The 23315-nt window shown below is 53.7% G+C and overlaps 1 protein-coding gene across 2 annotated transcripts in view; it reads right to left on the bottom strand.

Annotated features, from left to right (window-relative positions):
* Positions 1-23315, bottom strand: part of LOXL2 (lysyl oxidase like 2) — a 92220-nt gene that overhangs the window by 22892 nt on the left and 46013 nt on the right. Inside the window, exons 4-7 of one of the 2 annotated variants that reach the window (XM_053216419.1) lie at positions 19891-20102; positions 13104-13326; positions 9326-9527; positions 2941-3092 (exon numbers count right to left, since the gene is read on the bottom strand). In XM_053216419.1, the coding sequence (XP_053072394.1) occupies positions 2941-3092; positions 9326-9527; positions 13104-13326; positions 19891-20102 (789 nt within the window). The remainder of the gene's footprint in view (positions 1-2940; positions 3093-9325; positions 9528-13103; positions 13327-19890; positions 20103-23315) is intronic. The other variant, XM_027077389.2, reaches the window with a different exon arrangement.

Raw genomic sequence — 23315 nt, 5'->3', positions numbered from 1 at the left:
AACAAAACACTTCCAGCCAGTGGAGTAGGGCAGGGCTGCATCATGTTTTGATAAGGCTGTGGTGAACCAGTCCCACACCTCATTTGGGGAGGTGAGGGGGTAGGAGGCGAGGTAACCCGGCCCAGATGTTAGCATGAAAGGCAGCGCGGGCACTTTCCAACTCACATTCCATACACGGGTTTGGTCCTGCCACCAGGCTAGGCCAGCCAAACCCCCCTTCCTGCACCCCCCCCCCCACAGGGTGGTCAGAGGTGAATTGGAGGTCAGCAAGGGTGGTCGCCTGGTGACCTCACTGCCACTCCCACAGCCTCCTCAGCTTGGCTCCTCCCTCCCGGCAGGGAGGGGAATGAGGCTTTGCGGTGGTTGGATGACCAAAGCTACTGGGCTCCAAGTTTGTGGCTTTTTATTAGCCATTCAATAGACAAGTCAATTTCCTCATGCACTGGGTTGGAAGGGAAGCTAGGGAAATCCTCTCTCTCACCCCCTTATTTTCAGAGGAGAAAACTCAAGCGTCAAAGAAATTAAATAAGGGATCAGCCAGGGAGTGAGTGTTGTGAACTGTGTCCCCCTGTAAAACTCACGTGCTAAAGCCCTAACCCCTAATATGGCTGCATCTGGAGAGAGTGTGTTTCAAGAGGTAATGAAGAATAAATGAGGTCATCAGGGTGGGCCCTCGTCCAATACGACTGGTGTCCTTATAAGAAGAGGAAGAGGCACCGGGGATGCAGACGCAGAGGCCACACGAGGACACAAAGGGAAGGCGGCCATCTGCAAGCCAAGGAGAGAGGCCTTGGGAGCAACCAACTCTGCCAGCACTTTGATCTTGGATTTCTAGCCCCTAGGACTGGGAGAACATAAATTTTTACCGTCTAAGCCACCCAGTCTGTGGTATTTTGTCATGGCAGCCCCAGAGAACTAACGCAGCGATAAAACATGGGAATCCTGATTGCTCTGGCCGGCGTTGTTGCTGGCGGCCGTGGGAGCCCCACGCCACGCCACGTGGAAGGCTGGCCTGCTGCTGCGCCGAGACAACCGGCACAGCCCATACGACTTTCTTTCACGGGTGACCGTCCCCATCTCCTTTCTGGGGGATCGCAACCAGGTGTAAAACTCCCCCATGCTGCATGCTTGAGCTCAGGGAGCACCTGGTGGAGCCTGGAGGGCCTGTGCAAGACTAAGGCCGTTGGTGCCGGGAATGTGGTGCTTCCTTTGGCATCAGCGAGCACACGGCCTGGCTCAGCCATACCAACCATAAAATGCATCTGGAAAACATCACTTTTTCTGGCCCAGGTCTTCCATTTGTGTTGGAAACCCCACTCCACCCAACTCCAATCAGCCCAAAGTGAATGGTGCCACAGCATACCAAGACATGTGGCATGTTACCTCTCATAGCCCTGTTATGGCTATCTTGGAATGCCGCTAGACAATTAGCGGTGGTGAGCCTTCCCCGTGGCTGTGGGCTTGTGGCCCATGCTCCTGCTCGCCCACAGGCAAATGCATGGCTTCGCTGAGTGCTGTTGGGTTCACGGTTTTGGCCCCATTGGGCAGTGAATTGCACAACACATGCCGCGGCTGACCAGTTTAGTAGTGTCTTTGGCATGCTGGTGCCAAGGTCAAGAATCACTGTCAAAGCAAGAACCCACTGGGGAACCATCCTGCACCCTGATATGTCTGCATTTGCTCACTTTTACTTATTTTTATTTTTTGTAATGTTTACTTATTTATTTTGAGAGAGAGAGAGCACGAGCAGGGGAGGGGCAGAAAGAGAGGGAGAGAGAGAGAGAGAAAGAATCCTAAGCAGGCTCTGTGCTGCTAGCACAGAGCCTAGTGCAGGGCCTGAACCCATGAACCATGAGATCATGACCTGAGTCAAGATCAAAAATCGGAGGCTTAACCCACTGAGCCACCCAGGCATCCCCGCATTTGGTCGTTTTCAAAATAAGTGCTTAAGGAGCACCTGGGTAGCTCTGGTTGAGCATCTGACTCCTGATTTTGGCTCAGGTTATGATCCCAGGGTCATGGGATTGAGACCCCTATCAAGCTCCAACCTAAGCACGGAGTCTGCTTGAGATTCTCTCTCAAAGATAAAAAATAAATAAAAAATAAGAAAGTTTCTTTCTCTCTCTCTCTCCCTCTGCTCCCCCCCCCACCCCCCCGCTCAGGCTCGCATGATCTCTCTCTCTCTCTCTCTGAAAAAATAAAAAAATACAAAAATAAAATAAAATAAGCACTAAAGAAACCCTTCCAACATGCTGGCCCTATAGCAGATAATGCACAGGACCCAGACAAGTTCATGGCGTAGTGAAGAGCAGTAACAGGATGTACTGGGCCTTTCTGTAGGATTGGATAGCCTGAGAGGAATTCATCTTGTTGGCTACCCCTGTGGAAAGATCACCCACGCTAGCCACACGACGTAGGTTTTTAGCGACTCCATCTCAGGAAAGGATGGGTGCGTCTCTGGTATAATGCTGCTAAGTTTCCCCTTTATTTCCCTCTGGTTACCAAAATACAGTCTTCTGTCCCCAAATACCATCTATATTGTTCTTACATTTGTGTAATTTGTAGGCCTGCTGTCGATGTAGTTCCTCTGGGTACTTGGCTACGGACCATGCCAAGGATGTCCCAGGTGCTTTGTCCCTTTCAGAAGGGACTGCACTGAGATCACACCACACGTCTAGTCCCAGCACAGGGAGAGGCACACGGTGGACGCTCGACATGGGCCACTAAGGACAGCGGTGTTTATACATACGTTTTCTCACTTGGCCCATTTAACGAATGCTAGGTGACAATGTCCTTAATGGTGACAGCAGTGGAGCCTAAGCCCTTTATGAGTTCATCATCAGAGCACTCTAACACCTCATGTTAGAAACCTTCAGAATGAGGCTACCTGGCTCATACTCTCTGGGGCTTGGTCACCAAAACAGAACATAATCCCCTCACCTTTTTCTGGAAGCCCATGGCAGGGATGTTACATCTCACACCAGCATCTTCCTCGTGGTTGCAGCCCTGAGACTCAGCGTTGAATTTGCAATCTATAATGGACTTCTCATTCCCGGTGCACTCGATCTCATTGAGGTGGATGGGTCCTATCCCTGGGGGAGGAAATAAACACGTGATGTTGACAGCTTCCGGAGGAAAGTTTCTGGAATGGGCAAGAAAGTCTTAGCCAGTAAGAACGTGTTTCTCCATCCTCAAAACTTCCAACTACATCCCATAATCAGCTCAAGGATCCAGGCCTCCTCTCCCTGGAGAGACCTGCTTCTTGTCTTAGGATTCACTTCTCCCATAAAAGCAAATCAAATGTGCTTACTAACTTCCTGTGTGACCTTGACCAACCCACTCAGCCTCTCTGAATAGGTTTTCTTCCTTAAATAAAGAAACTGGAAAAGACGACATCTAAGTTCCCTCTTCAACTTTAATACCTTGTGCATTTATGAACCTCACAGGGGTGACTATCCCTATAGATTCAGAGTCCCCTCAGGAAAGTGATGGCACCCTCAAACTGGATGATTTGAATAGAGTTGGAAAAGGGGGTTTTGAAAACAAAGGTATGGACAGAGTGTGGGAAAATCACAAAATCACAGCAGACAGTCCAATACTCAGAAGCCTCTGAAGCCTCCCCCTCATAGTGGGACACAGATAAGGTCCTGAGGCCAGCAGGAGTGAAGGAAAGATTGTAGTATTGACCCAGGAGAGCAAAGAAGCCGTGTGGAGAGGCCACCTGCTAAGAGCCATTACCCTTCATTGAGGAGGGACACAGTGGCCCGCAGGGAGCCTGTAGGGAGTCCCTGTCCTCTCTCCTCTCCCCAGCCCATCTACTGCCAGTGCTCCCTGGGCACTGGCCATGTCAGTGTCCCCAAGGCAGAGAGGGGCCATCCAGTAAATGACCTATGGTGAACATGCAGAGAAGCTTCTCTCACAGGCACCCAGATAACCAAGGGGAGGCGCCTACTGTTGGGGAGAGAGAAGAGAGAGAATTCCCAAACTGACCAGTCTGGCTCAACTCAGCTCACAGGGCTACCTCCCCTCTGTCTAGCCCTAGCCCATCAACATGGATCAAAGTCAGTTCTTTTTTTTTTTTAATATTTTTATTTATTTTGAGAGAGAGAGAGAGAGAGAGCAAGCAGAGGAGGGGCAGAGAGCGAGCGAGAGAGAATCCTAAGCAGGCTCCATGCTGTCAGCACAGAGCCTGACTCGGGGCTTGAACTCATGAACCGTGAGATCATGACCTGAGCTGAGATTGAGTCAGATGCTTAACCAACTGAGCCACCGAGGCGCTCCCCTCAGTCTAGTTCTTTCTAGGAGTTCTGGGCTGCATGGACTCCCACACTGGTCCCTGCCCACCTGTGATCACCTCTCTCTCCTGCCCCCATTCACCATCCTCCTCTCACTGGGGTCCTGCCCCTCAGTGCTCACTCAAACTTCCCATCTTACAACCACCCTCCCCTGAGCCCACCCTCTGGCCTGTCAGTTTCATCTGCATCAGGGTGAACTTCTTGGAAGAGCTGTCTGTTTTGTCCCCTTTACTTCCGTGTCCAGTAGAAGGACCTACTCCTGTCTGTTTCTCCACCAGCCCTCTCCATCTCCAAGTGGTATCCATCTGGCCTGGTGTTCTCACCAAAACCCAGAGGTCACCTCTGGTACCGCCTCCTCCTCTGTGGTTGCCAAGGAATCCATCACCACACTCCACTCACTTCCCTAACTCTGGGTGCTTTTCATTTCTGCCGGCGCAACACTCGTCCTGCTCTGTCATCGTCCATTTGGACAAAGGCAACAGCCTCCAGGCTCCCTCCTGCTTGCTCGTTGCCAAATATTTGCCACAAGACAACCCAAGAGGGTTGTTAATGCATACTGAATCGTGTCACTCCCCATTGTAAGTCCCCAGAATGGCTTCTCACTGCATCGAAGGGTGAAATCCACAGTCCCCGAGCACCCTGTTCATCCTACGCAGTCTGGCTCCACCTGCTCCTCCCACCTCTGCCACACCGCCACCTCCTTTGGCTGCTTGATTGAGCTGACCTCTTCCCCTGCCTGGACCCTCTGCCTGGCCCATCCTCCTCCCTCCTCACCAGCTTGCTCATCCTTCAGGGCTCGGCTTTGGCCACTTCCTTAGAGAAGACTCTCTGATCCCTGTCTAAGCTGGGCCCCCCTCCCATCGAGCACTCAGGTGGCTCTCTGTTCCCTGACTGCCTCCCCACTAGGCCGGAGGCCCCCCGACCACAGGCCGTGCCTGTGTCCCATTTCCGTTGAGGAGGTTTCTGGAGACACTCGGTATCTAGGCCAAGATGAACTTCCGGGACAACCCATATTAGTAAGTGAGAGCCAAGTTTCCCTTTCCTTGGAAATTCATAAACAATAAAGCTTTCAATTCCTTGGAATGTTATACAGTTGATAAAAACACATTGCTGACTATGGCTGGAAGCATCCAAAGACTCAGAGTGGAGAGGCTGGGACGCACCACAGGTGCCAAACAGGGCCCCTGAAGCAGGCAGGGGCCACAGCTCAGGGAGCGAGATGGACACAGAAAGACGCAGCCACCTCGGACCTGAGTATCAGTCAGATGCCCGGCTTGCCTGAGGACCGTCAGGAGGAGGATGGCGACAATGGCAATGATGACACCACATGTTCACTGAGCGTTTACTAGGGTTCTGTCCTACACACGTTGCATATATGAACGCACTCAATCATCATGGCAACTCGGTAAAATGAGGAAACCGGGGACTTGATGGAGGAGCCAGCACTCACACCAGGCAGCCTGACCCCACCACAGGATCTCGCTCTGTTTCCGAGGCATGTGAGGAGAGAGAACCCCATGTGCTGGACGGGAGAGGAGGGCTGCTGGGGAAAGAGCGGAGAGGTTAGAAGCACCTGGTTCTTCATGTGGGGATGCTCCCTCTGCCTCCTGGAAGCCCTGCTCCTCTTAAAGAGCTGACCTAGGTAGAGGCCTGCCTCCAAGGAACACTTCAGATCCTTCCTCCTCCCGGGCTCAGCTGGACACGACCTCGCCCCCGCCCGTGGCATTTTCTTTTACACCTCGCTGGTGAGGTGATGGGCCAACAGTCGGGCTGCGTCTCCTCCTCGGGAAGTGACGGGAGCTTTCTGAGTCTCGCCTCCCTCATCATAAAAGGCAATAATAAAATCTATCTGGCGGGGTGGGCCAGGGGCTCAGGAAATGGTAAATGTTCTCAGTATTTCCCTTACATCTCATCACCTCTCTATTAGTACAGGTTTACCTTTGATTGAGGTTATTTCTAATTTCCCCCACTTGACGGGAGCTCCTGGGGAGCAGAAGCCATTACCATAAATGTTTGTGGAATTAACGAATTCTCCATTCCAGGGCCCAGCCCAAACAACGAATGCTTATGAATCACTGACCTACTGGACTGGCCAGGAGAGGAGAGGTTTATGCAAGAGCCTACCATGCTTTAGACTCCGACTAACAACTGGTTGTGTCCTTCCAGCTGAACTTAGATACACCCTCGCCCAGTGTACAGCTGAGCATGCCCAGTGCTGCCTGTGGGCTCTTGGCTCGTTTTGTGGACCTGGGCTTCACTTGCATCCTGACTCCCAGCACTCACCTACTCCTGGTTCTGGACTGACCCCTGAATTGTTCCTCCTCACGATGGCTTCTCCACATCCACCTTAGCCCTGCTCTTCCCCCACGTATAAACGCTGTCCCAGGTGGCCACAGGCCGGGGGCAGAAGCAGGGTACTAGGGAGAAGCCCAACATCTTGGAGCGACGTCACGGACTCTAGACCCAGAATCAACTTTGCCGGTGACAATCACACTTCTAAGAGCACGGTAGAATACAACAGGACGTAGCGTAGTTTTGCATGTTAGAGAGGTAAGCATCATTTCTGGAAACTTCTGTTTCGGCTTTATATGCATGGCATTTCTGCTCGGGGATTTCAGGCAAAAGGGTTTTAAAGCCACTGTTCTAGGGCTGCCACTGGCCACACTGAGCGCTTGGAATGTGGCCAGTCCAGACTGGAATGTGCTCCACGTATAAAACACACCCTAGATTTCAAAGACTTGGTACACGAAACGTACACTATCTCATTAACAGCATTCATTCTGATTATATGTTGAAATCATAATTTGGGGGATAGATTCGATTAAGGAAAATATATTATCGAAATTAATTTCACCTGTTTCTTTTTATTTGTTTTTACAAGGCTACTAGAAAATTCAAAATTACTTATGTGGCTCACGTTGTATTTGTATTGGACAGCTAAGGTCTAGAGTGTTAAAACTGCTTCACCAGGTGTTCATTCAGCTGACCCTACTTATGCAACTGGAACTCATTCATTCATTCATTGATTCATTCATTGATTCATTCATTCTTCATAAAATGAATATCCCAGGGTACTATAAGCTGGCAAGACTTAGCACGAAGAACACAGGCCCTCCCTCCTCTCTTGCAGCACTTGGTCATGGAGGGAGGTGGTTGTGGAAACAGACAGCTGGAGCCCAGATATGTGCAGGGGGTCACAGAACACACAGCACAGTGCCTGACTCTGACCTAACATCCATCCCGGTGAGAAGAGCAGGTCTCAGGGAACCCACAGGAGGCAGGAGCCAGATGAACCCTCGAATGTGAATCCAGTGAAGAATCTGAGGACCTGGAGTTTACTCAAGGTCACAGAGAGAGTAGGTAGCAGGCCCAGGACAAGGACTGAGATCGCCTGCCTCCCCATCCTTGCCTTTCACACCCTCACTCTGGGTGTGGTCACTTGGCCCACCAGCCAGAGCCAGAACGGAACTGAGCCTGTCTGCTCTGTGACTTGACACTGAATGTGGACTTTCCCCCTTCTGCCTAGCAGAGTTGATCTGCCCAGAGTGGCAGGAGATAATAAATCATCCAGTGGTTCTTTCCAGGACAGCACCGAAAATGCCAACTGTCTCTCTCTCCAGAGTTCTGCAGGTCCTTGGAAACCATTGGCTGCTCTGGGCAGGGAAATAACTAGGTCAACAGCCCACGCCCATGATAAATGGAATGCTTATGTCATCCAGTGCTTATTTATTCCTCAGGGTGAGTGGTCTTTGTACAGTAGGCCTTGGGGAAACACACACTGACACATCAGCCAATCAGTAAAACGGACTGTGGGAATATTCGAGATCCAAAGGAACTCCAAAGAGCTCATCATGACCAGGGGAGGAGGAGGACTGTCGTGTGGTATAACTGAGGCTTCCAGATGGCACGATGCAAGGTTAGAGTCCAGCCTAGACCCCTAACCTTCAGGGCATGCCCAGGAAACTGCAGGGGATTGCAGAATGGGGGTAGAGAGGTGTCCTGAATGCGAGCAGGACTGGGCCAAGGTGGGCACACAGGGAGAAGCCCAAATATGAGCGAGCTAAAGACTTGGGTTTTAGATTTTCTCCACCACTAACTATGGGGATGACTGCAAGCTTGTGCTCCAGCACCTGAGGCCTCGTCTGTTGGACCAGATGCACTGAGGTCCCCTTCAGCAGTGCCATCTATGATTCCGGGACTCTCTCTCCAGTCCACTGGGCTATTACTTCCTCCAACGTGACCGATGACCTCACCACATTCCTTTCTGTGGGGTGATGGCCTTACGTCCGGCAGTATGGAAACATCCTCTCCCCACAGGACGGGACGCCCCACCCTCCTTGCCAGAAAAGGAAGCTATCTGTCACGTTCTCATGCCATGTTTGCCTTGGTGCTCTCAACGGAATGACCAGCTCGAAAGCTTCTTACACTTTTGGTCTCTGCTTAAATGAAAGATCTGTTCAGGACACTTAATGAAAACCAGGCTCCTTCTCATTAGCGTCGCGTGTCATCCGGAGATGGGCATCCTGTTTCCAGTCTCTGGTGGCGGGGAGAGAATGTTTGTGGGGCCGCACCAGAGTGGGAAAGAAAGATGACTTTTGGGACTCTTTTGTGTCTGGGGTGGTCCACAGCCTGAGGAATTCCGAGGTCCTGTCCTGGAGGAAGGCCTTGAGAATTCCAGCATTCTCGGTGGGACAGTGGGGAGCACCGGGTTAGGAGCCGGGAGACCCCCGTTAGAGTATTCATTGGCTGCTAATTTGTTGTCTCATCTTGGTTATTCACTCTCTTCTCTGGGCCTCAGCTTCCAAATTCATACAGTGGGGGACTCAGTGTTCCCTAAGGCCGTTCCAGCTCTGACTGCTGGGGGAGCAGCCAGGGATTCTCTAACAGAGCGGCAGCGGCGAGTGGGAGGGGGCACAGCAAGAAGACCCCGAAAGGCCCAAGGCCAGCGCCCCTGGGTTGGGCTCCCCGCGCCATGCTCTCGGTGAAGAGAGGCCACAGAACGTCCCCCCGCCCCCTGCCCCATTCCTTACCTTGCCCCAGCTGGGAGCCAGCGATGGCCTCTTTGGCACTCCCAAAGCCCAGCTCTCTGCAGACCACGCTGGCAGACACCAGGTCCCACTTGTCGTCACAGATGGTTCCCCATTCTCCGTTCTTGAGCACCTCCACTCGGCCCTCTCCGATGTTGGCACCACCTCTCAACCGAACCAGGGGTTGCTGAAGGGACACACGGTCCTGCTGAGTGCAAAAGCTGATGCCCACTCGGCAGGCCGTCACTGCCCGCTCCCCTCCCTCCCCAGCCCCCCCACCCCAAACACAGGTGCCTTGGCGAGGAGCTGAAACGGGGCTGGATTTGTGCGTGTGCGTGTGCACCGGGCGGGAGGTGTGCACATGCCCCCTCTGCACGTTGGCTGTGCTGCAAACTTGCTTTGCGGTCCTCCCCTGGAGCTTTTGTCCTGGACTCTCGAGGAGCCCATTGGGACCCTCATCAGTTAGTCACCCCAACCCATGTTTGGCTCAGGGGCCTTACCACCAGTACCTCCCTGCACCCCCTCCCTCCAGAACCTCAAGCTTTAGAGCTACGGAGAGGAGCTCCTGCCCCAGACTTGGCAGATTCCAGATGGTTCATAATTCCACCCTGCTTCTGATAGAGCTACGGTCTAGCCCTGTGGGGGACTTCAGGGCACTGAACAGGTTACACTCCAACAATCCCGCTCTGCAGGTAGATGAGAAGCAGGAGGGGGGAGACAGGGAGCTATAGCATGGGCCTAACCAAGAAGGCCATGACTTAGAGGACAGACATTGTGCTGGCTAAGGCTGCCACGTGTCCAGGGGCTACGTTAGTGCCCGGCCACTGCTCCTGCTTCCCCGCCCCCGCGATTCTACTCCAATTCCAAATCAGCCCAACTCTTCAGAAGATGCGGCCCCACCAGGTACTCAGAGGCGATGAGTGGCTATGGTTTAAATGCCCCCAAGTGCTCAGGGACAGCCTGGAAGCCCAATCACCTTACAGGGTTTATTTCATTGCACAAGAGTAAGACCCACCCTGCACCAGCGTTTTGATCCCACTGGATCACATTTTACCAGATGGGAGCCGGAGCACCTGACTCCATCTGCCCACACACGCTGGTCTGCATCAACTTCTGTGCCCATGTGTGGATGTGTGTGCATGTGCGTGCATGCCTGTGTGTGTGTGTGTGTGTGCACGCCTGAGCATGTGAGTGCTGGTGTGGGGGCTCAGAGGCTTCGAGGCTCTGAGTTCTCGCCGATGCTGATTTGATTCAGCACAGAGGGGGTGGGGTGCCCTGCAGCCGTTCTATGTATGGTGGATCAGACCAGAGTCACTGCTCCCCTCCAGCCTACGTGGTCCTCAGACCACAACTTTTACCCACCCACCAAGGGCCCGGCCTGGCTGGAGGTGCTGTTTGTCAGCATTCACGTACACTGGCCACCTTGAGGGCCGAGGCATCAGAAGGGAACCCGTGTCACCATCCTCCAGCCGAGGTTCCCACTCGGCCACACTGCTCTCCCCCACTGACTGCGCCTCGTGGCTGCCATGGCAGGACAGCGTGCAGTGACAGCACTCGGATTTATAGGACGGCTCTGACCCTGCCACTAGGGGGAGAAGAAAAGAGGGACAGGGGTGCGTGCAAAACACCCACTGGCTTCAGGAACCTTTGTTCTAGCTTTAGAAAACAAACTCAAAACAACTGCTGGCTGCAGCCCGTTTGCTTTGCGGTCGAGCTGCGGCCTCTCCCCTCCCCCCACCCCGTGCCCAAGCTGTCCAGCACAGGAAGCTGTGATTTCCACGTTCTGGAGATGGCTCAGAGGGGCTGGTGGGTGGGAATAGAACATGCGAAGAGGAGAGGGAGGGGTAGGAAAGGTGGCTGATCATTTATTAGGGAGCAGACCATCCAAGACCAAGCTTAATGGAGGCAGAGGGCCAAATAACCCCGTGCCAGGCTGGCAGTGGCCACACAGTCAGCTGGCCCTGGAGGAAAGCAAGCAACCAAGGGAAAATGTGATGTAAGGCTCATTTGCTCTCTCTCTCTCTCTCTTTTTTTTTTTTTTTAATTCATTTGGTATGAATTTGATTCCTTTGCTTTAAACCACACAGCGAGAGGAATTCCAAAACAGTAGGGTCTGGTATTCTGGATGACACATAAGGAAAGCGCCGTGGGCCAGGCTGAGGCTGTAGGAAGGATGTGGCGATCAAATCACGTGGCGGTGGGCTGGAAGGGGGGCAAGGGAGGGTGTGTGGGGGCTGCAGGGGGGCCGGCACCGTCCAGGTGCACCTCTGTCACCTGGCTGCACGTATGCGCCCTGCAGTAGGTCTGTCCCCTTTGGAGGCCCCTGTGGGGACCAAGGGGGCAGGGACGGCCGGCCGCCTGCTGGAAGAGTCAGGAAGGTACTCCAAATAGTTCCCATGCCCTTGGCTGGGCTCACAGCGTTCATTTCAGTCCTTTCTTTGAAGGCTTTTTCTTTTGTCCAAACACACCACCCCCAGCCTGGGAGGGGGCACCCAACGTGGTTTATTTCACTCCTGCCCGGGGTTCCCTTTTCCTTAGGATGAGCGCTATCACCCCCTTTCCAAGCAGGTCTTTAGATGTTGATGGGGAGGAGAGACTACAGAGGGCAGAGGGGAAAGGCGGGAGAGACAGGGAGAGGGAAGGAGACACAGCATGAGGCCGTCCCTCCCGCACCACCACCTGGTGCCCACACCATCTGCCCCCATCATGGCCTCTCTCCCTCCTCTTCCCCCTGACGTGGTCAGAGCTGACTTGGAACTCACCTCTGCCCAGGTGAGTGTCGAGGTTTTGTCTGGCTCAGGGAACCATTCCCTGATAAAGGATCAGCCACCATTCTTACCCCTCCCTCTTCTCCTCCCTGTGCTATTCCCATCCACCAGCCCCATGTGAGCAGTTTCCAGAACATGCACATCACAGAGACCCTTGGATATAGGAAAAAGGAAGGGTAGGAAAAAGAAAAACGCATCTCCTCTTAATGATTTTCAGGGAAGAGAGAATAACGCACTTTCTCTTTTTCAGAGGCTGCGTCAAACCCGCCATGGTTGGGTCGGTTCACTTGTCCTAAGAAATCACACAGTGGAAACGGGGGTGCTATTTATGTGAGCAGACGTGCATCAACATGTCCGGAGCGCGCTCACGTGCACGTGCACACAGAGGTGCTGCTGACTTACAAACATAGAACATGACCCATGGGTACAGGTGACACAGACATGGGAATGACAGGTTTTCATTTGCTGTCTTGGTGAAGGCTTTTAAAAATTTTTGTCCTTTCTCTTGCAGAACAAACCAAAATACGTTTGGAAACATCTGTGGCTGATTCCACACGCTTTCGAGAATCATACTGACTTTCCAACAACTCTAGAACACTGTTCTCCTCTGGGAACGGAGCAGGACCCCCCCACCCCCGCCTTTTGTGTGGGGCCAGCAGACAGCACACAGAGCCTGTGACCGTGGGTAATGAGGTGCTCTCTCCTCCTTGGTGTGTGGCCTCCACAGAGGGGACTGTGATCTCAGAGTGGAGGAGCAATGGTGAAGGGCCAGATGTGGGTGCTGATGACTGGGGGCTGGGGCCCAGCTGCTTGTCACCCTCTAGAGGTGGCATCTGTTGGTGTGGCCAGTCCTGACAGGTGTCCCACTACATTCCTGCCCTGTAGGGGAGTGGTCTGGATCAGGGCTGGCTCTCCTCATTCCCTCCTGAGGGCCCCTGCTTGCTCCCTCAAATGCCACCCTCCACCCCATCCATGTGTCAAGTGGCCAGACCCCCCTCTGCATGCATCCTCACCTCTGGCTTGTAGGCTTTCCGGAATCTCGAGGGCCCGTCGGGGTTGAAGACCTGGCCAGGCACACAACTCACCACAGCTGGCAGCCCATTCTCACAGGTGACATTCTTCACGGGGTCTAGCAACACTTGAGGACCCAGCTTGCAGCTGGAGATGTGGGCCTCCGTGCCTGTGCAGTCCATGGAGAATGGCCAGTAGCGTTGCTTCTTCCGGGCGGCAAACATTCTGCAGAGGGTGAGAGGGGGCAGGTGACCAGGGCACCACGGCCACCACCCCTCATTCCTTCTATGATTGGGTGTCAGGCACCGGGCCGACCACGGTGCTAGCTTCTTGGAGTCTAGTAGTGGAACGGAATGTGCATGGTCCCTGCATCTAGAGCTCAGCCCCACTGAGTTGGCATCCACCCAATGAGCACCTCGGCCATGCGGGGCGCCATGCTGGGCACTGGGGAGCAGGACCTGGAAGGACAGACATTGCTTCCTTCCCCCAGGCAGCTTATATTCTAGGAGAGAAGGGACTTAGCAGTGAGACAGCATTAAAGCCTATAAAAGGAAATGCAAAAAGGGATCTACAATAGATAAGACCCCTGGTCCCAGGAAACCCACAGTCTCAGGCAAACCAGATGGTCCCTCACCCAAACCCTTCAGATAATTTCACCATGATTCATTGTTGCTCCTTGCCTGTGTCAATAGCAGAACAAGTTGAATGTTAAACTCTCTCCCAATGATCCGCAAGATTAAAGGGGTAAATCCAAATCCAATGAGAAGCAACGAGAACAGTCTTAAAGCAGCCCGTGGGCTGAATCAAAGTAAAATTTGCTTGGGAATTATAATGGTCATGAAACTCGGCCACAGACCTTACCAAATGTTCACCCAGGAGTCAGTGAGGCTGAGGCTATCTCCATAGTATAGCCTGTATTCCAGGGAACTCTTAACCTGCATTACATGTAAAGGATTCCTTTTTATGTATTTCTGGAAGGCAGCATAAGGAGCGAGGCGAGTCACCGTGTTTTCTAAAACAATAACCAACCAATAGGTAATGAATGGGTTAGCAGAAAGGTTACCGTGCCTCAGCTTCCCCATCTCCAAATCAGAAGTAGCAACGGGATTTACTTTATATGATTGTTAGGAAAGGTAAATGAGCGAATGCTGGTGAGGCAATTAAAACAGTGCACAGGAAGGGCTTCATATGCGTTTGTAAAATAAATAACAACTATATTAAAGGAGAAACAGAAAGGAGGGTTCCCTGTGGTTGCAATGATGACACACAATTTCAATGAGGAGCAGGGTTTGAGCGAGGCTTTGAATAAGGGTGGGATTTACAGAGGAGGAGGGCAGGGAGGACCGTCCTCTCACGCCAGCCCAGCTCTCTGGGGTCTGTGTGCTTGTCCCTGCTTGGCAGAACCTGCGAGATGCCAGAGAGAGCCAGACTGCATCGCTGCCAGTTGCCCAATGCAAGGGCCTCCCAGAGCAGGCTGGCCCAGGATGGGGCAGAAATGGGGCCCTGTTTCTGCTGCGTTAGCAGGCCTAGAAGTTTCTGTCTCAGAGTGAATGGGATATGAACATAGAGAAAGGTAAAACCCTACAGACACCACCAATATTTTCTTGCTTTAAAAAAATTTTTTTTTAAGTTTATTTATTTTTGAGAGAGAGACAGAGCACGATCTGGGGAGGGGCAGAGAGAGAGAGGGAGACATAGAAACTGAAGCAGGCTCCAGGCTCTGAGCTGTCACCCAAGCACCCCAAACCAGAATCTTTTCCTAACTAAAAATTTCACTGGTAACAACTCTGGTGTCCCTGTGGGCACCATGACACAGAATCTTTGAAAAAAGGACTATCCTGGAAAATTCAGGAGGTGTGCTCAACATCGCTGCATAGCCTAGAGTGGAGAACTACACAGGAGGACTGTTAGTAATTCCGAGAAAAACTGCCCCTCCCCACTTCCTGGATACAAGGCCCTGCACTCGGAAACAACCTCCAGCTTGTTCCCCCCACCACCACCTCGGACTGGAGAACACATTTGGGGGCGGTGGACAGCTTGTTCCTCATGACCCACCCCCCAACACTGGGCGAGAGAACACACTCGGGGGCTATCAGCTGCACAAGGGCTGGCCAGACCCCACTGGCTTGGAACCTCCTTCTGCTTCCAGCTTTCAGTGAACACTGCCCTCGCCCACGAACAGATGTACTGAGTTCTTAATATAGACTGAAGCACCATAGCAAACACATAACTGCTCCTGCCTTTCCCAGACAGCCCTGCTTCCCTCTTACATCAGCTCACGGGAATGCACTGTGGCCCTCCACAGGCCTCCACGATGCCGACAGCGTCCCCCCACCATGATTCACCAGGGCCAGGCCCAGGGGGTGCAGATATGAGGCGCTGGTGGATGATGGGTGGACAGCCTGCTCCAGGCCCGGTGACTGGAGGGCAACTGAAATGAGATGCAGCTTTGGGCCAAGGAAGAAGCCTGCTTGAGAAAGAGGTGTCTAGCCTATGGCAGGGTAGTGGGACGAATGCTCAGATGGGCCGATGCAGTTACAAATGAAAAGTCCTGAAAAGGCTCAGGTCTGGGAATGGGTTGAGGGGCATGACTCTCTGTTTATATGATTAGATTTTTGTTCTCTTGACCTAGATTTTCTATTCATAAAGAATTTGGGGGGCGCCTGGGTGGCTCAGTTGTTTGAGCATCCAACTTCAGCTCAGGTCGTGATCTCACGGTTCATGAGTTCGAGCCCCGCATCGGGCGCTGTGCTGTCAGTGCGGAGCCTGCCTTGGATCCTCTGTCCCCCTCTCCATACCTCCCCTGCTCGTGCTCTCTCTCAAAAGTAAATAAAACATTAAAAATGAAAAGTTCTACTGGCTCTTCCCCAGCCAAGGGAGAAGCCAGATTTTGATGGGCTTCTGCCAGCTACTGTGTATGTCTATTCCAATGATGAATTCCAGAATTAGGGAAACAACCACAGGATGGGTTCAGGGACCCACTGGGTCCACCGTGAGATGGGCCCAGGCTAAAACCCCATTGATCACCTGACCCACTTAAGGCCCTACTCTGACTGGAGGGCCATGGTGATCTTTGAGTCTCCCAGAATCAGTGTCATTTCAGAGCCTGTGTCCGGTCGTGCCCAAAAGTTCTGATTATTTCATCTTCCCCAGTGCACAGCTATCTTGGTTAAAGGCCATCAGTCCCTTTGGGGAAGCCTGGGAAATTGATTAATGGTGTAAATTTTTGGCAGTGTACTGGGTGGGGTCCTTCCTCAAGGGGACACAGCCTGCCCTTTACTCAAAGGGTTCTGGGTCTGTAAGCTGGCTCAAGTCTGGGAATTGATCGAGGGGCATGACCCTCTGTTTATATGATAAGATTTTTGTTCTCTTGACCTAGATTTTCTGTTCATAAAGAATTTGGGGGGGCGCCTGGGTGGCTCAGTCGGTTAAGCGTCCAGCTCTTGATTGTGGCTCAGGTCATGATCCCACAGATGGTGAGGTTGAGCCACGCGTCAGGCTCTGCGCTAACAGAGTCTGCTGCCTGCTTGGGATTCTCTCTACCCGCCCCCCCCCCCCCCCGCCCCTCTCTTGCTCTCTCTCTCTCCCTCTTTCTCTCTCAAAATAAATAAACTTAAAAAAAAAAAAAAAGAATGAGTAAGAACTTAGTAGACCTCCTATCCATTTCGCTTCTGGGAACATCATGATCAACCAGGCCATGCCCTGGCTGTGCAGGAGTCAAACTGTTCCGATTACTGCTCTGATTCTGCTTGTCTTTCGGGAACCACGCCCACCTGGCCTTGGGAGGCTTGAGTGCTGTTGCCCTGGGATCCAGTCACCACCTCCTGCTTTTAGAATGAGGGATGGCTTACAGAGAAGAGCTACCGGGGAGCTCTTAAGAACGCCAGGGTTTCCCTCATAAATTTATTCCTCATTCACGGGGAAAGTGCATCTTCCAGACCCTCCCAGGCTGGGTGAGGTCTCAGATGACAAATCCACTCCAACATCCAGTCTTCAGCCTTGGAATCCCGTCCTCTACATGAAGCCAAGGAGATCGGGCATTTGCATGTCACTCCCGGTGGGGCCACATTTTGGTCCCCGTGTCAGCCAACCAACCAAATCACGATAGCTCTTCCTAACGCCTGAGATGTGACATTAGACACAGAATCTCTGCTTAGTTAGCTCACATCAATAAACCGGTGTCAACCTCGGGATCCTGCTTGAAGAAAAAAAATGACCACAATATGCCCCTGGCCCCAAGGAAGGGGCCCTGAAGCTTCGGCATCATTAGCATCAAGGAGCATCCATGGCTCCCCAGGGCACAGCAGAATGCAGCTCACGGAAAAGCAGCCCCTGGTGGGGAAGCTGACTCCACTCATGGCGACCCTGTGGGGGTGAGGCCTCCGAGTAGCCACCGGATATGCCGGTTAGCAGAGTTAAGGGTGGAGAGGCCTCGGGCATTGCCCTGGTGAACGTCTAAGGCTGCAGGGCCCCTTTGGACCTGGTGGATACCAGGAGAAACCCACCCTAGACAGAATCACTTTGAAAATGCTTCCTTCCTAAGGGTGAAAGCCCTCCCTGGGAGGCAGTGGGGGGGGGGGGGGGCTGTGAGCAACAGCAGCGACAGGCTGTGGGAAGGGCGAAAGGGAGTTGGGGAAAGATGCTACTGGAAGTCACAGATTCGGGGACACTCGGTCCCCAGGCCCCTGCTGTCCGTAGCCTCTGAGCACGGCTCCCAGACACCCTGGCCCCAGGCCAGCCCTGCGTCACCTCCCAGACTCAACAGCCAGCCCGTGGCGGGGGCCTGTACCCTGTAGCCAGGCGGAGTAGAGCTGGAGCTGAGGTAACAGCAGTGTGGAGGACACAAGTGGACTCCCCCGCAGGATCCGCAGGTGGGTTCTGTGACCTCCGAGTCCCCCGCCCTTCAGGCCTGTGTCTCTTTCCATGCAGACTAAGGGCTTGGACCGAGTAAGGGCTGAAGCCATGCCCTGGGAGTCCCAGCTCATCACTTCCTCCAGCCGGCTGCCATCACAGCCCCTAACAGCACCACTGAGGCAGAAGCTTCCCAGTGTGCCCTTCTCTTTTGGGGCCTGACTGTCGGCTGAGTCTAACATAAAACAACCCTAGGTTGTTTTAGCACCCGTCCTCCTGCTCCCCCATAGCATCTCCAGCTAGAGGTCAGGAGTCGGAGCTGGTTTTCAGCAGCGTCGTTTAATTATCTCCCAACTTGGCCAAGAACACCATCCACCACCAACACCTTGGATGCCTCCCAGCCCTCGGAGCCTTTTCCTGTCCCCGTTTGAAAAGAAAGCACAGCCACAGACACGGGAGTGGGAGGAGCAAGGAGAGGGTTTCCAATCCAGCCCATGAGAGGATCACCCGGGGTGCAGCTGCCAAAACAGATCCGAGACCCCTCCTCGAAAGCAGGAAGAGGACGCAGGACTGCCCGCAGTTGGGGAGATGGCTTTCAAATGCCATCTGAACAAGGCACGTTCTGCCTGGTCTTGAGCTGGTGGCAGCCTTCCCCTCCCTAGGACTGGGCTCAGACCTGCCACTAGGCTGGGGGCTCTGGTGGGGCCAGCCAGGGGAGGGGTTTGCTTTTCTTGGCTCACTTGGGTCGGAAAAGCTGAGAAGGTGTCCCCAGGGAAGGAGCCGGCCAGCTGGTGGGAGGTGTCCAAAGACTCCGAGGGCTGAGACCACGCCACCTCCCAGCTGCCCTGTGCAACCAGGAAGGTCTGGGCCATGTCTGGGACGGCTGGGGGAGGGAATGGCCACTAAGATCACCCCCAGGGGTGTTGTGAGCCTGCCCTGACGCCAGCACTCACCCCTGTGGTGGACTGGGGGCTCTAACCAAAGGCGGCCACGCCAAACCCAAGGAGGGATGCAGCCTGAACTGACCCAAGGATCTGGAGGACGAGCTGGGCTTGGAGCCCGGTCTCCTGACTCCGAAGTTCCCTGTCCCTGGTTTGAAAGGGAAGACGTGGTGTTGTGAGCCTACACTCTCTCCAGGAGTGTAGACCCTGGAGCTGGAGGCCTGTGTTTGGATCCTGGTTCTACAATTTCTCTCTGACTTCTTTGCCTCAACTCTGAAGCAGACTCCTACTTCCTAGTGCTGTGAGAACTCGATGACAAGGGGCAGAGCCTGGCACGGGGTAGGCACTCAGAAACAGACTGTCATTATCATTAATAAGAGGAGATAAGAAGATCCTGCTACCAACCGAGGTCTCCCAGCGGCCAGCTTGTCACAGGGCCCAACCCCTTCACTGGATTCCCCTCGGATCCCCCATCTACCCCCTGGCCCCCTGGGACGTGCCAACTTTGGAAACCATAACAGGTGAGGTTTAACTGGGATTGGTGTAACTGAATCGAATCCAACCGTTTTTCAATTTCCTGACAGTTGCGGAAAGTTCCAGATTTCTCAGAATAATCTTTCGCTGAGGAAAAGTAACCATTTCTTAAGTTGGCACTGCCCTTGCCCCATCCGGCCGGGGTATTATTGTTCTTGCTCAGGCCCTGGGGTCACTGAGCTGGCTGTCTGCACTGAGAGGTGGGATTTTTGTGGGCTGCAGCATCTTGCCCTTTGCCTCTGCCCTAACCCTTCCCTCGCCCTACTTTCATCATTCATTTGGGGGTCTGTCTCCCACAGGAGCGGGAGTTCCTCAAGGGCAGGCTTGCTGGAGGGACACTGGCGGCCCCCGCCATGACATAGGGCGGGAGGACTTTTCCTATGCTGGGGGTGCTTGGTAAGAGCTGACTCTTAACCCGGCAGGGCAAGGGCCCGGGAAGCCCAGGCTGGAGCAGTCCCCTTACTTGTATACTTTGGTGTTGTACGTCTTCTCCCCAGGGAAGCCAAACATGCCACAGACCACGCGGGAATTCTTGGCTGTCCAGTGCTTGTCACATATCTGCTTCCACGTCTTGCCATCCTTCACCTCCACGTAGCCCTCTGTCACGGGGGTGCGCCTGCGGTAGGTGCCCAGGATGGCTCGGATCCGGATGTCCTCCACCTGGATGTTCAGGTTCTGGGAAGAAGGAGGCACAGACGGAGGGGTGTTACCTGCCGGGTCTGCCCCAGAGAGGTGACTGTACCAGCCTGCCTCTGCCCTCAGGCCCTGCACATCGGGGGGCGGAGGGGTGCTCGGGAGCAGGTGGAGAGGAGCCCCAGGAGCCCGGCGGCTTCTCCTACGTGCTACAAAGAGCCCAGAGAGCACTGCACCCCAGCTCTCTCCTGGGGGTTCTCAGAATAAGTGAAGAGAAAATGTGTTTTTGAATTTTCTAGTTCTATATTAAAAATAATTTGGATTTTGTATTTTACTCCAAAGCATATCTGTGCGCACATGCGTGTCGGTTTTGTGTGTGTGTGTATCTCCCCATTAATCTTTCAGTAAAACTGAAGCGTGTCAGGCAGATGAGCCTCAGCCATCCTGAGGCTGGTGGTGCCATCTTGCACACTACCTCATCCCCTGGGGGTCGGCCTTCCTCAGTGAGAAAATCCCAGGAGAGAAGGGGGATGGCGTGGAGAGAAGAGGGGAAGGAGAGGCTAGGTGCAGGGCCCCAGGCCTGCCCAACAGGGAGGTAGGGACGGACACAACCACCGGGCTATGGAAGGAAAGATTCCAAATGAGTTGAGGCCCTTCGAAAGCCCACTCCTTGCCTCCATTTCCACCTCCATCCCCATCCATCTTTCTGTGGAAGTGATGAAAGAGGCAGGACCCCGACAGGAGGAAGTGGAAAAAGGCTGGGCATGGGGGGCTCCTGCCTCACTGCACTGCGGGCTCTCCTCCCCACACCCTAACACTGAGTGGCAATGACCCTGCCCCAAGCCTACCCCAGAGGTCCAGGAATTTGGTAGAAGGACAGAGGGCCTCGAGAGGCCAAACTGGATGAGAGAAATGGGGGGCTACCTGGAGTTAGTGATACCCGTGCTCACCCAATCTTCCCCCAAACACTAGGGGAGCTCCCTCCCTAAATCTCTCAGTTCCAGCCCCTCCTCTCTCTGCCCCTGCCCAATGGCACCACCACTGGCTCTTGCAAGGCTCCCTGAGTCCCTGTCTCCATCTCCCTCTTCTATCTGCCACAGGGCAGCCACCAGAGCTCCTTCTAAAACACAGCGATCTTGTCCCTCAACTATATAGTAATGCCTGATTAACTTAGTGAGGTGCCCACGGCCGGTCACGACTGATTCCACCTATGCCTCCAGCCTCCTCACTGTCCCCAGCCCCAAATCCATACTCAGATATGACGAACTGCAACATAACAGTAACAGACTCATGTGTGAGCCCCACAAGGAGCGTTTTAGGTACATTCTCTTACTTAATCCTCAAACAATAGAATGAAGTGCTCTACAACTCTCACTATCTTGTTTATCTGATAAGAAAACTGTTTGAGTCCACTGATCTCCCAAGAACCACCTAGGGGCAGGGAGTGCAGTGTGGGGAGCTCCCTGAGCTGGGCCAGCGGGGGAGAGGGGTGGGGCTGGGCAGGGGTGCTGGGAGGGAGGATCCTGGCAACCTGAGTGCCCAAGCCCCTGTCCAGCCAGGATGCAAATGAACCATGAGGTTGAACAGAACCATTATTTGGGTGCCCGGGGATTCGTGTCTCCTCGCCCTGGCTGCAGAGTGCACAGCCAGGCCCTGTTTCTGCAGTCCGGCAAGGCAGTGGAAAGTATGTGGGCCGGGAGCGATGGCATTTGGCCCTAGTTCCTTTCCATGCAGAGAGGAAGGAAAGCGCCAGGGGCAGGATTATGTTTGCCAGCTTGGATCCTGGATCCTTTACAGCCTCCATTCAGGCCACAGGACCTGTGCCACCAAGACACGTGGACAGGGGCAAGCCAAGAAAGGGCCTGAGCTCTGGACCAGCCTGTGGGTCAGCCCCCTCCTGCCCCTTTCCCCTTCTGGAGGCAGGGCTGAATTCCAGTGTGTAATGCGTAATGCCCAGAAGGAAAGTTACCACTGTGGCACCGGCCCTGTGACGCTACGGGGCGGCAGTCTGGGCCTGACTTCACTAAATTCACAGATCCTTCCCTCCCCACTCACCCCTTGCCATGGGGCAGCAATGCAAGCTCACTAAGGGGAGAAGTCCAATGTGACCCTAGGCATCCAAGCTCCAACAGTGGGAGAGGGGACGCAGCAGACCCACATGCCCTCGTCTTGATGCAGGCTGGCATGTCTTCTGCAGAAGTATGACAGCTGTGGGAGGGAGGGGCAGGTGGACTCAGGATGTGGGAAACGAGGCTTGGAGAAGAGAAAGTGCTAGAGCGAGGTGTCCTGGTCCTTGTCTTTGTCCTTATTCTTCCACCAACTCAGTGTGTGTGTGTGTGTGTGTACGTGTGTGTGTGCACGTGTGCACGCGCGTGTGGAGTGTGCGTGCACACGCGCGCGCGTGTGTGTGTGTGTGTGGAGTGTGCATCTGTTTGTGCACCTATGCGGTGCAGGAAAGGTCCAGAGGGACTTGTTCCCTCCACCGCCTAAAAAAGTGGTCAGGGTCAGGGCTGTTAATTTCAAAATGGAATGTCTTCTTTTCTCCCTCATTTCATCAGGCGCAAATTCGCTTCATTCATTCATTCAAAAAAGTATAGTGTCTGCCCTCCATGGACCTTGCCAGGCTTCCTCCCAATGCCCCAAACGCAGGGCCATGTCTCTTCTCTGAATAATGAAAACTGCGAGGGCCCTCAATTTCCAAATAGCAACGAATTCATTATGCGTTCAGGCTCTGTGCCCACTCAACTCCCATGACACCCTCGGAGAAGGCTGATGGCACACCCCCGTTCCAGGTGAAAAAATGAGAAAACTCAGCGAGGTTTTGCAACTTCTGCCAGTTCACACAGCCAATAAGCAGGTAAACGAGGGTGAACATTTGAGTTCTGACTCCAAGCCTGTGCTCTGGACTGGTGGCCTCTCTGCCCTCCCAGCCACACCCTGTCCATTGCCTGGTATCGTCGAGTTGACACCCCCAGCCCCACCCCGGGGCAAGGCCAGGGGCTCAGCTCCTCTGGGGCCTGCACATTCGAAATCCTTCCTCCGCCCAGGCTCTGCGGGAGGAACTGGGAGTCAGACCCGAGCGTGTACGTGAGCGGAGAGCTGCCTCCCAGCTGCTTGTGGACTCCAGCCAGGGGGCGGCAGGGAAGCCCTTCGTGGCATCCATTCAGGGCTCATTGCTAGCTAACGAGCTCACATAAGCTGCTCAGAGACCTCTGTGTAGGAAAACACACACATACACACATAACTTCCCTCCTT

The sequence above is a fragment of the Acinonyx jubatus genome, chromosome B1, assembly GCF_027475565.1.
Source record: "Acinonyx jubatus isolate Ajub_Pintada_27869175 chromosome B1, VMU_Ajub_asm_v1.0, whole genome shotgun sequence".
Lineage (NCBI taxonomy): Eukaryota > Metazoa > Chordata > Mammalia > Carnivora > Felidae > Acinonyx > Acinonyx jubatus.
This window is presented reverse-complemented; position numbering and strand designations above follow the sequence as displayed.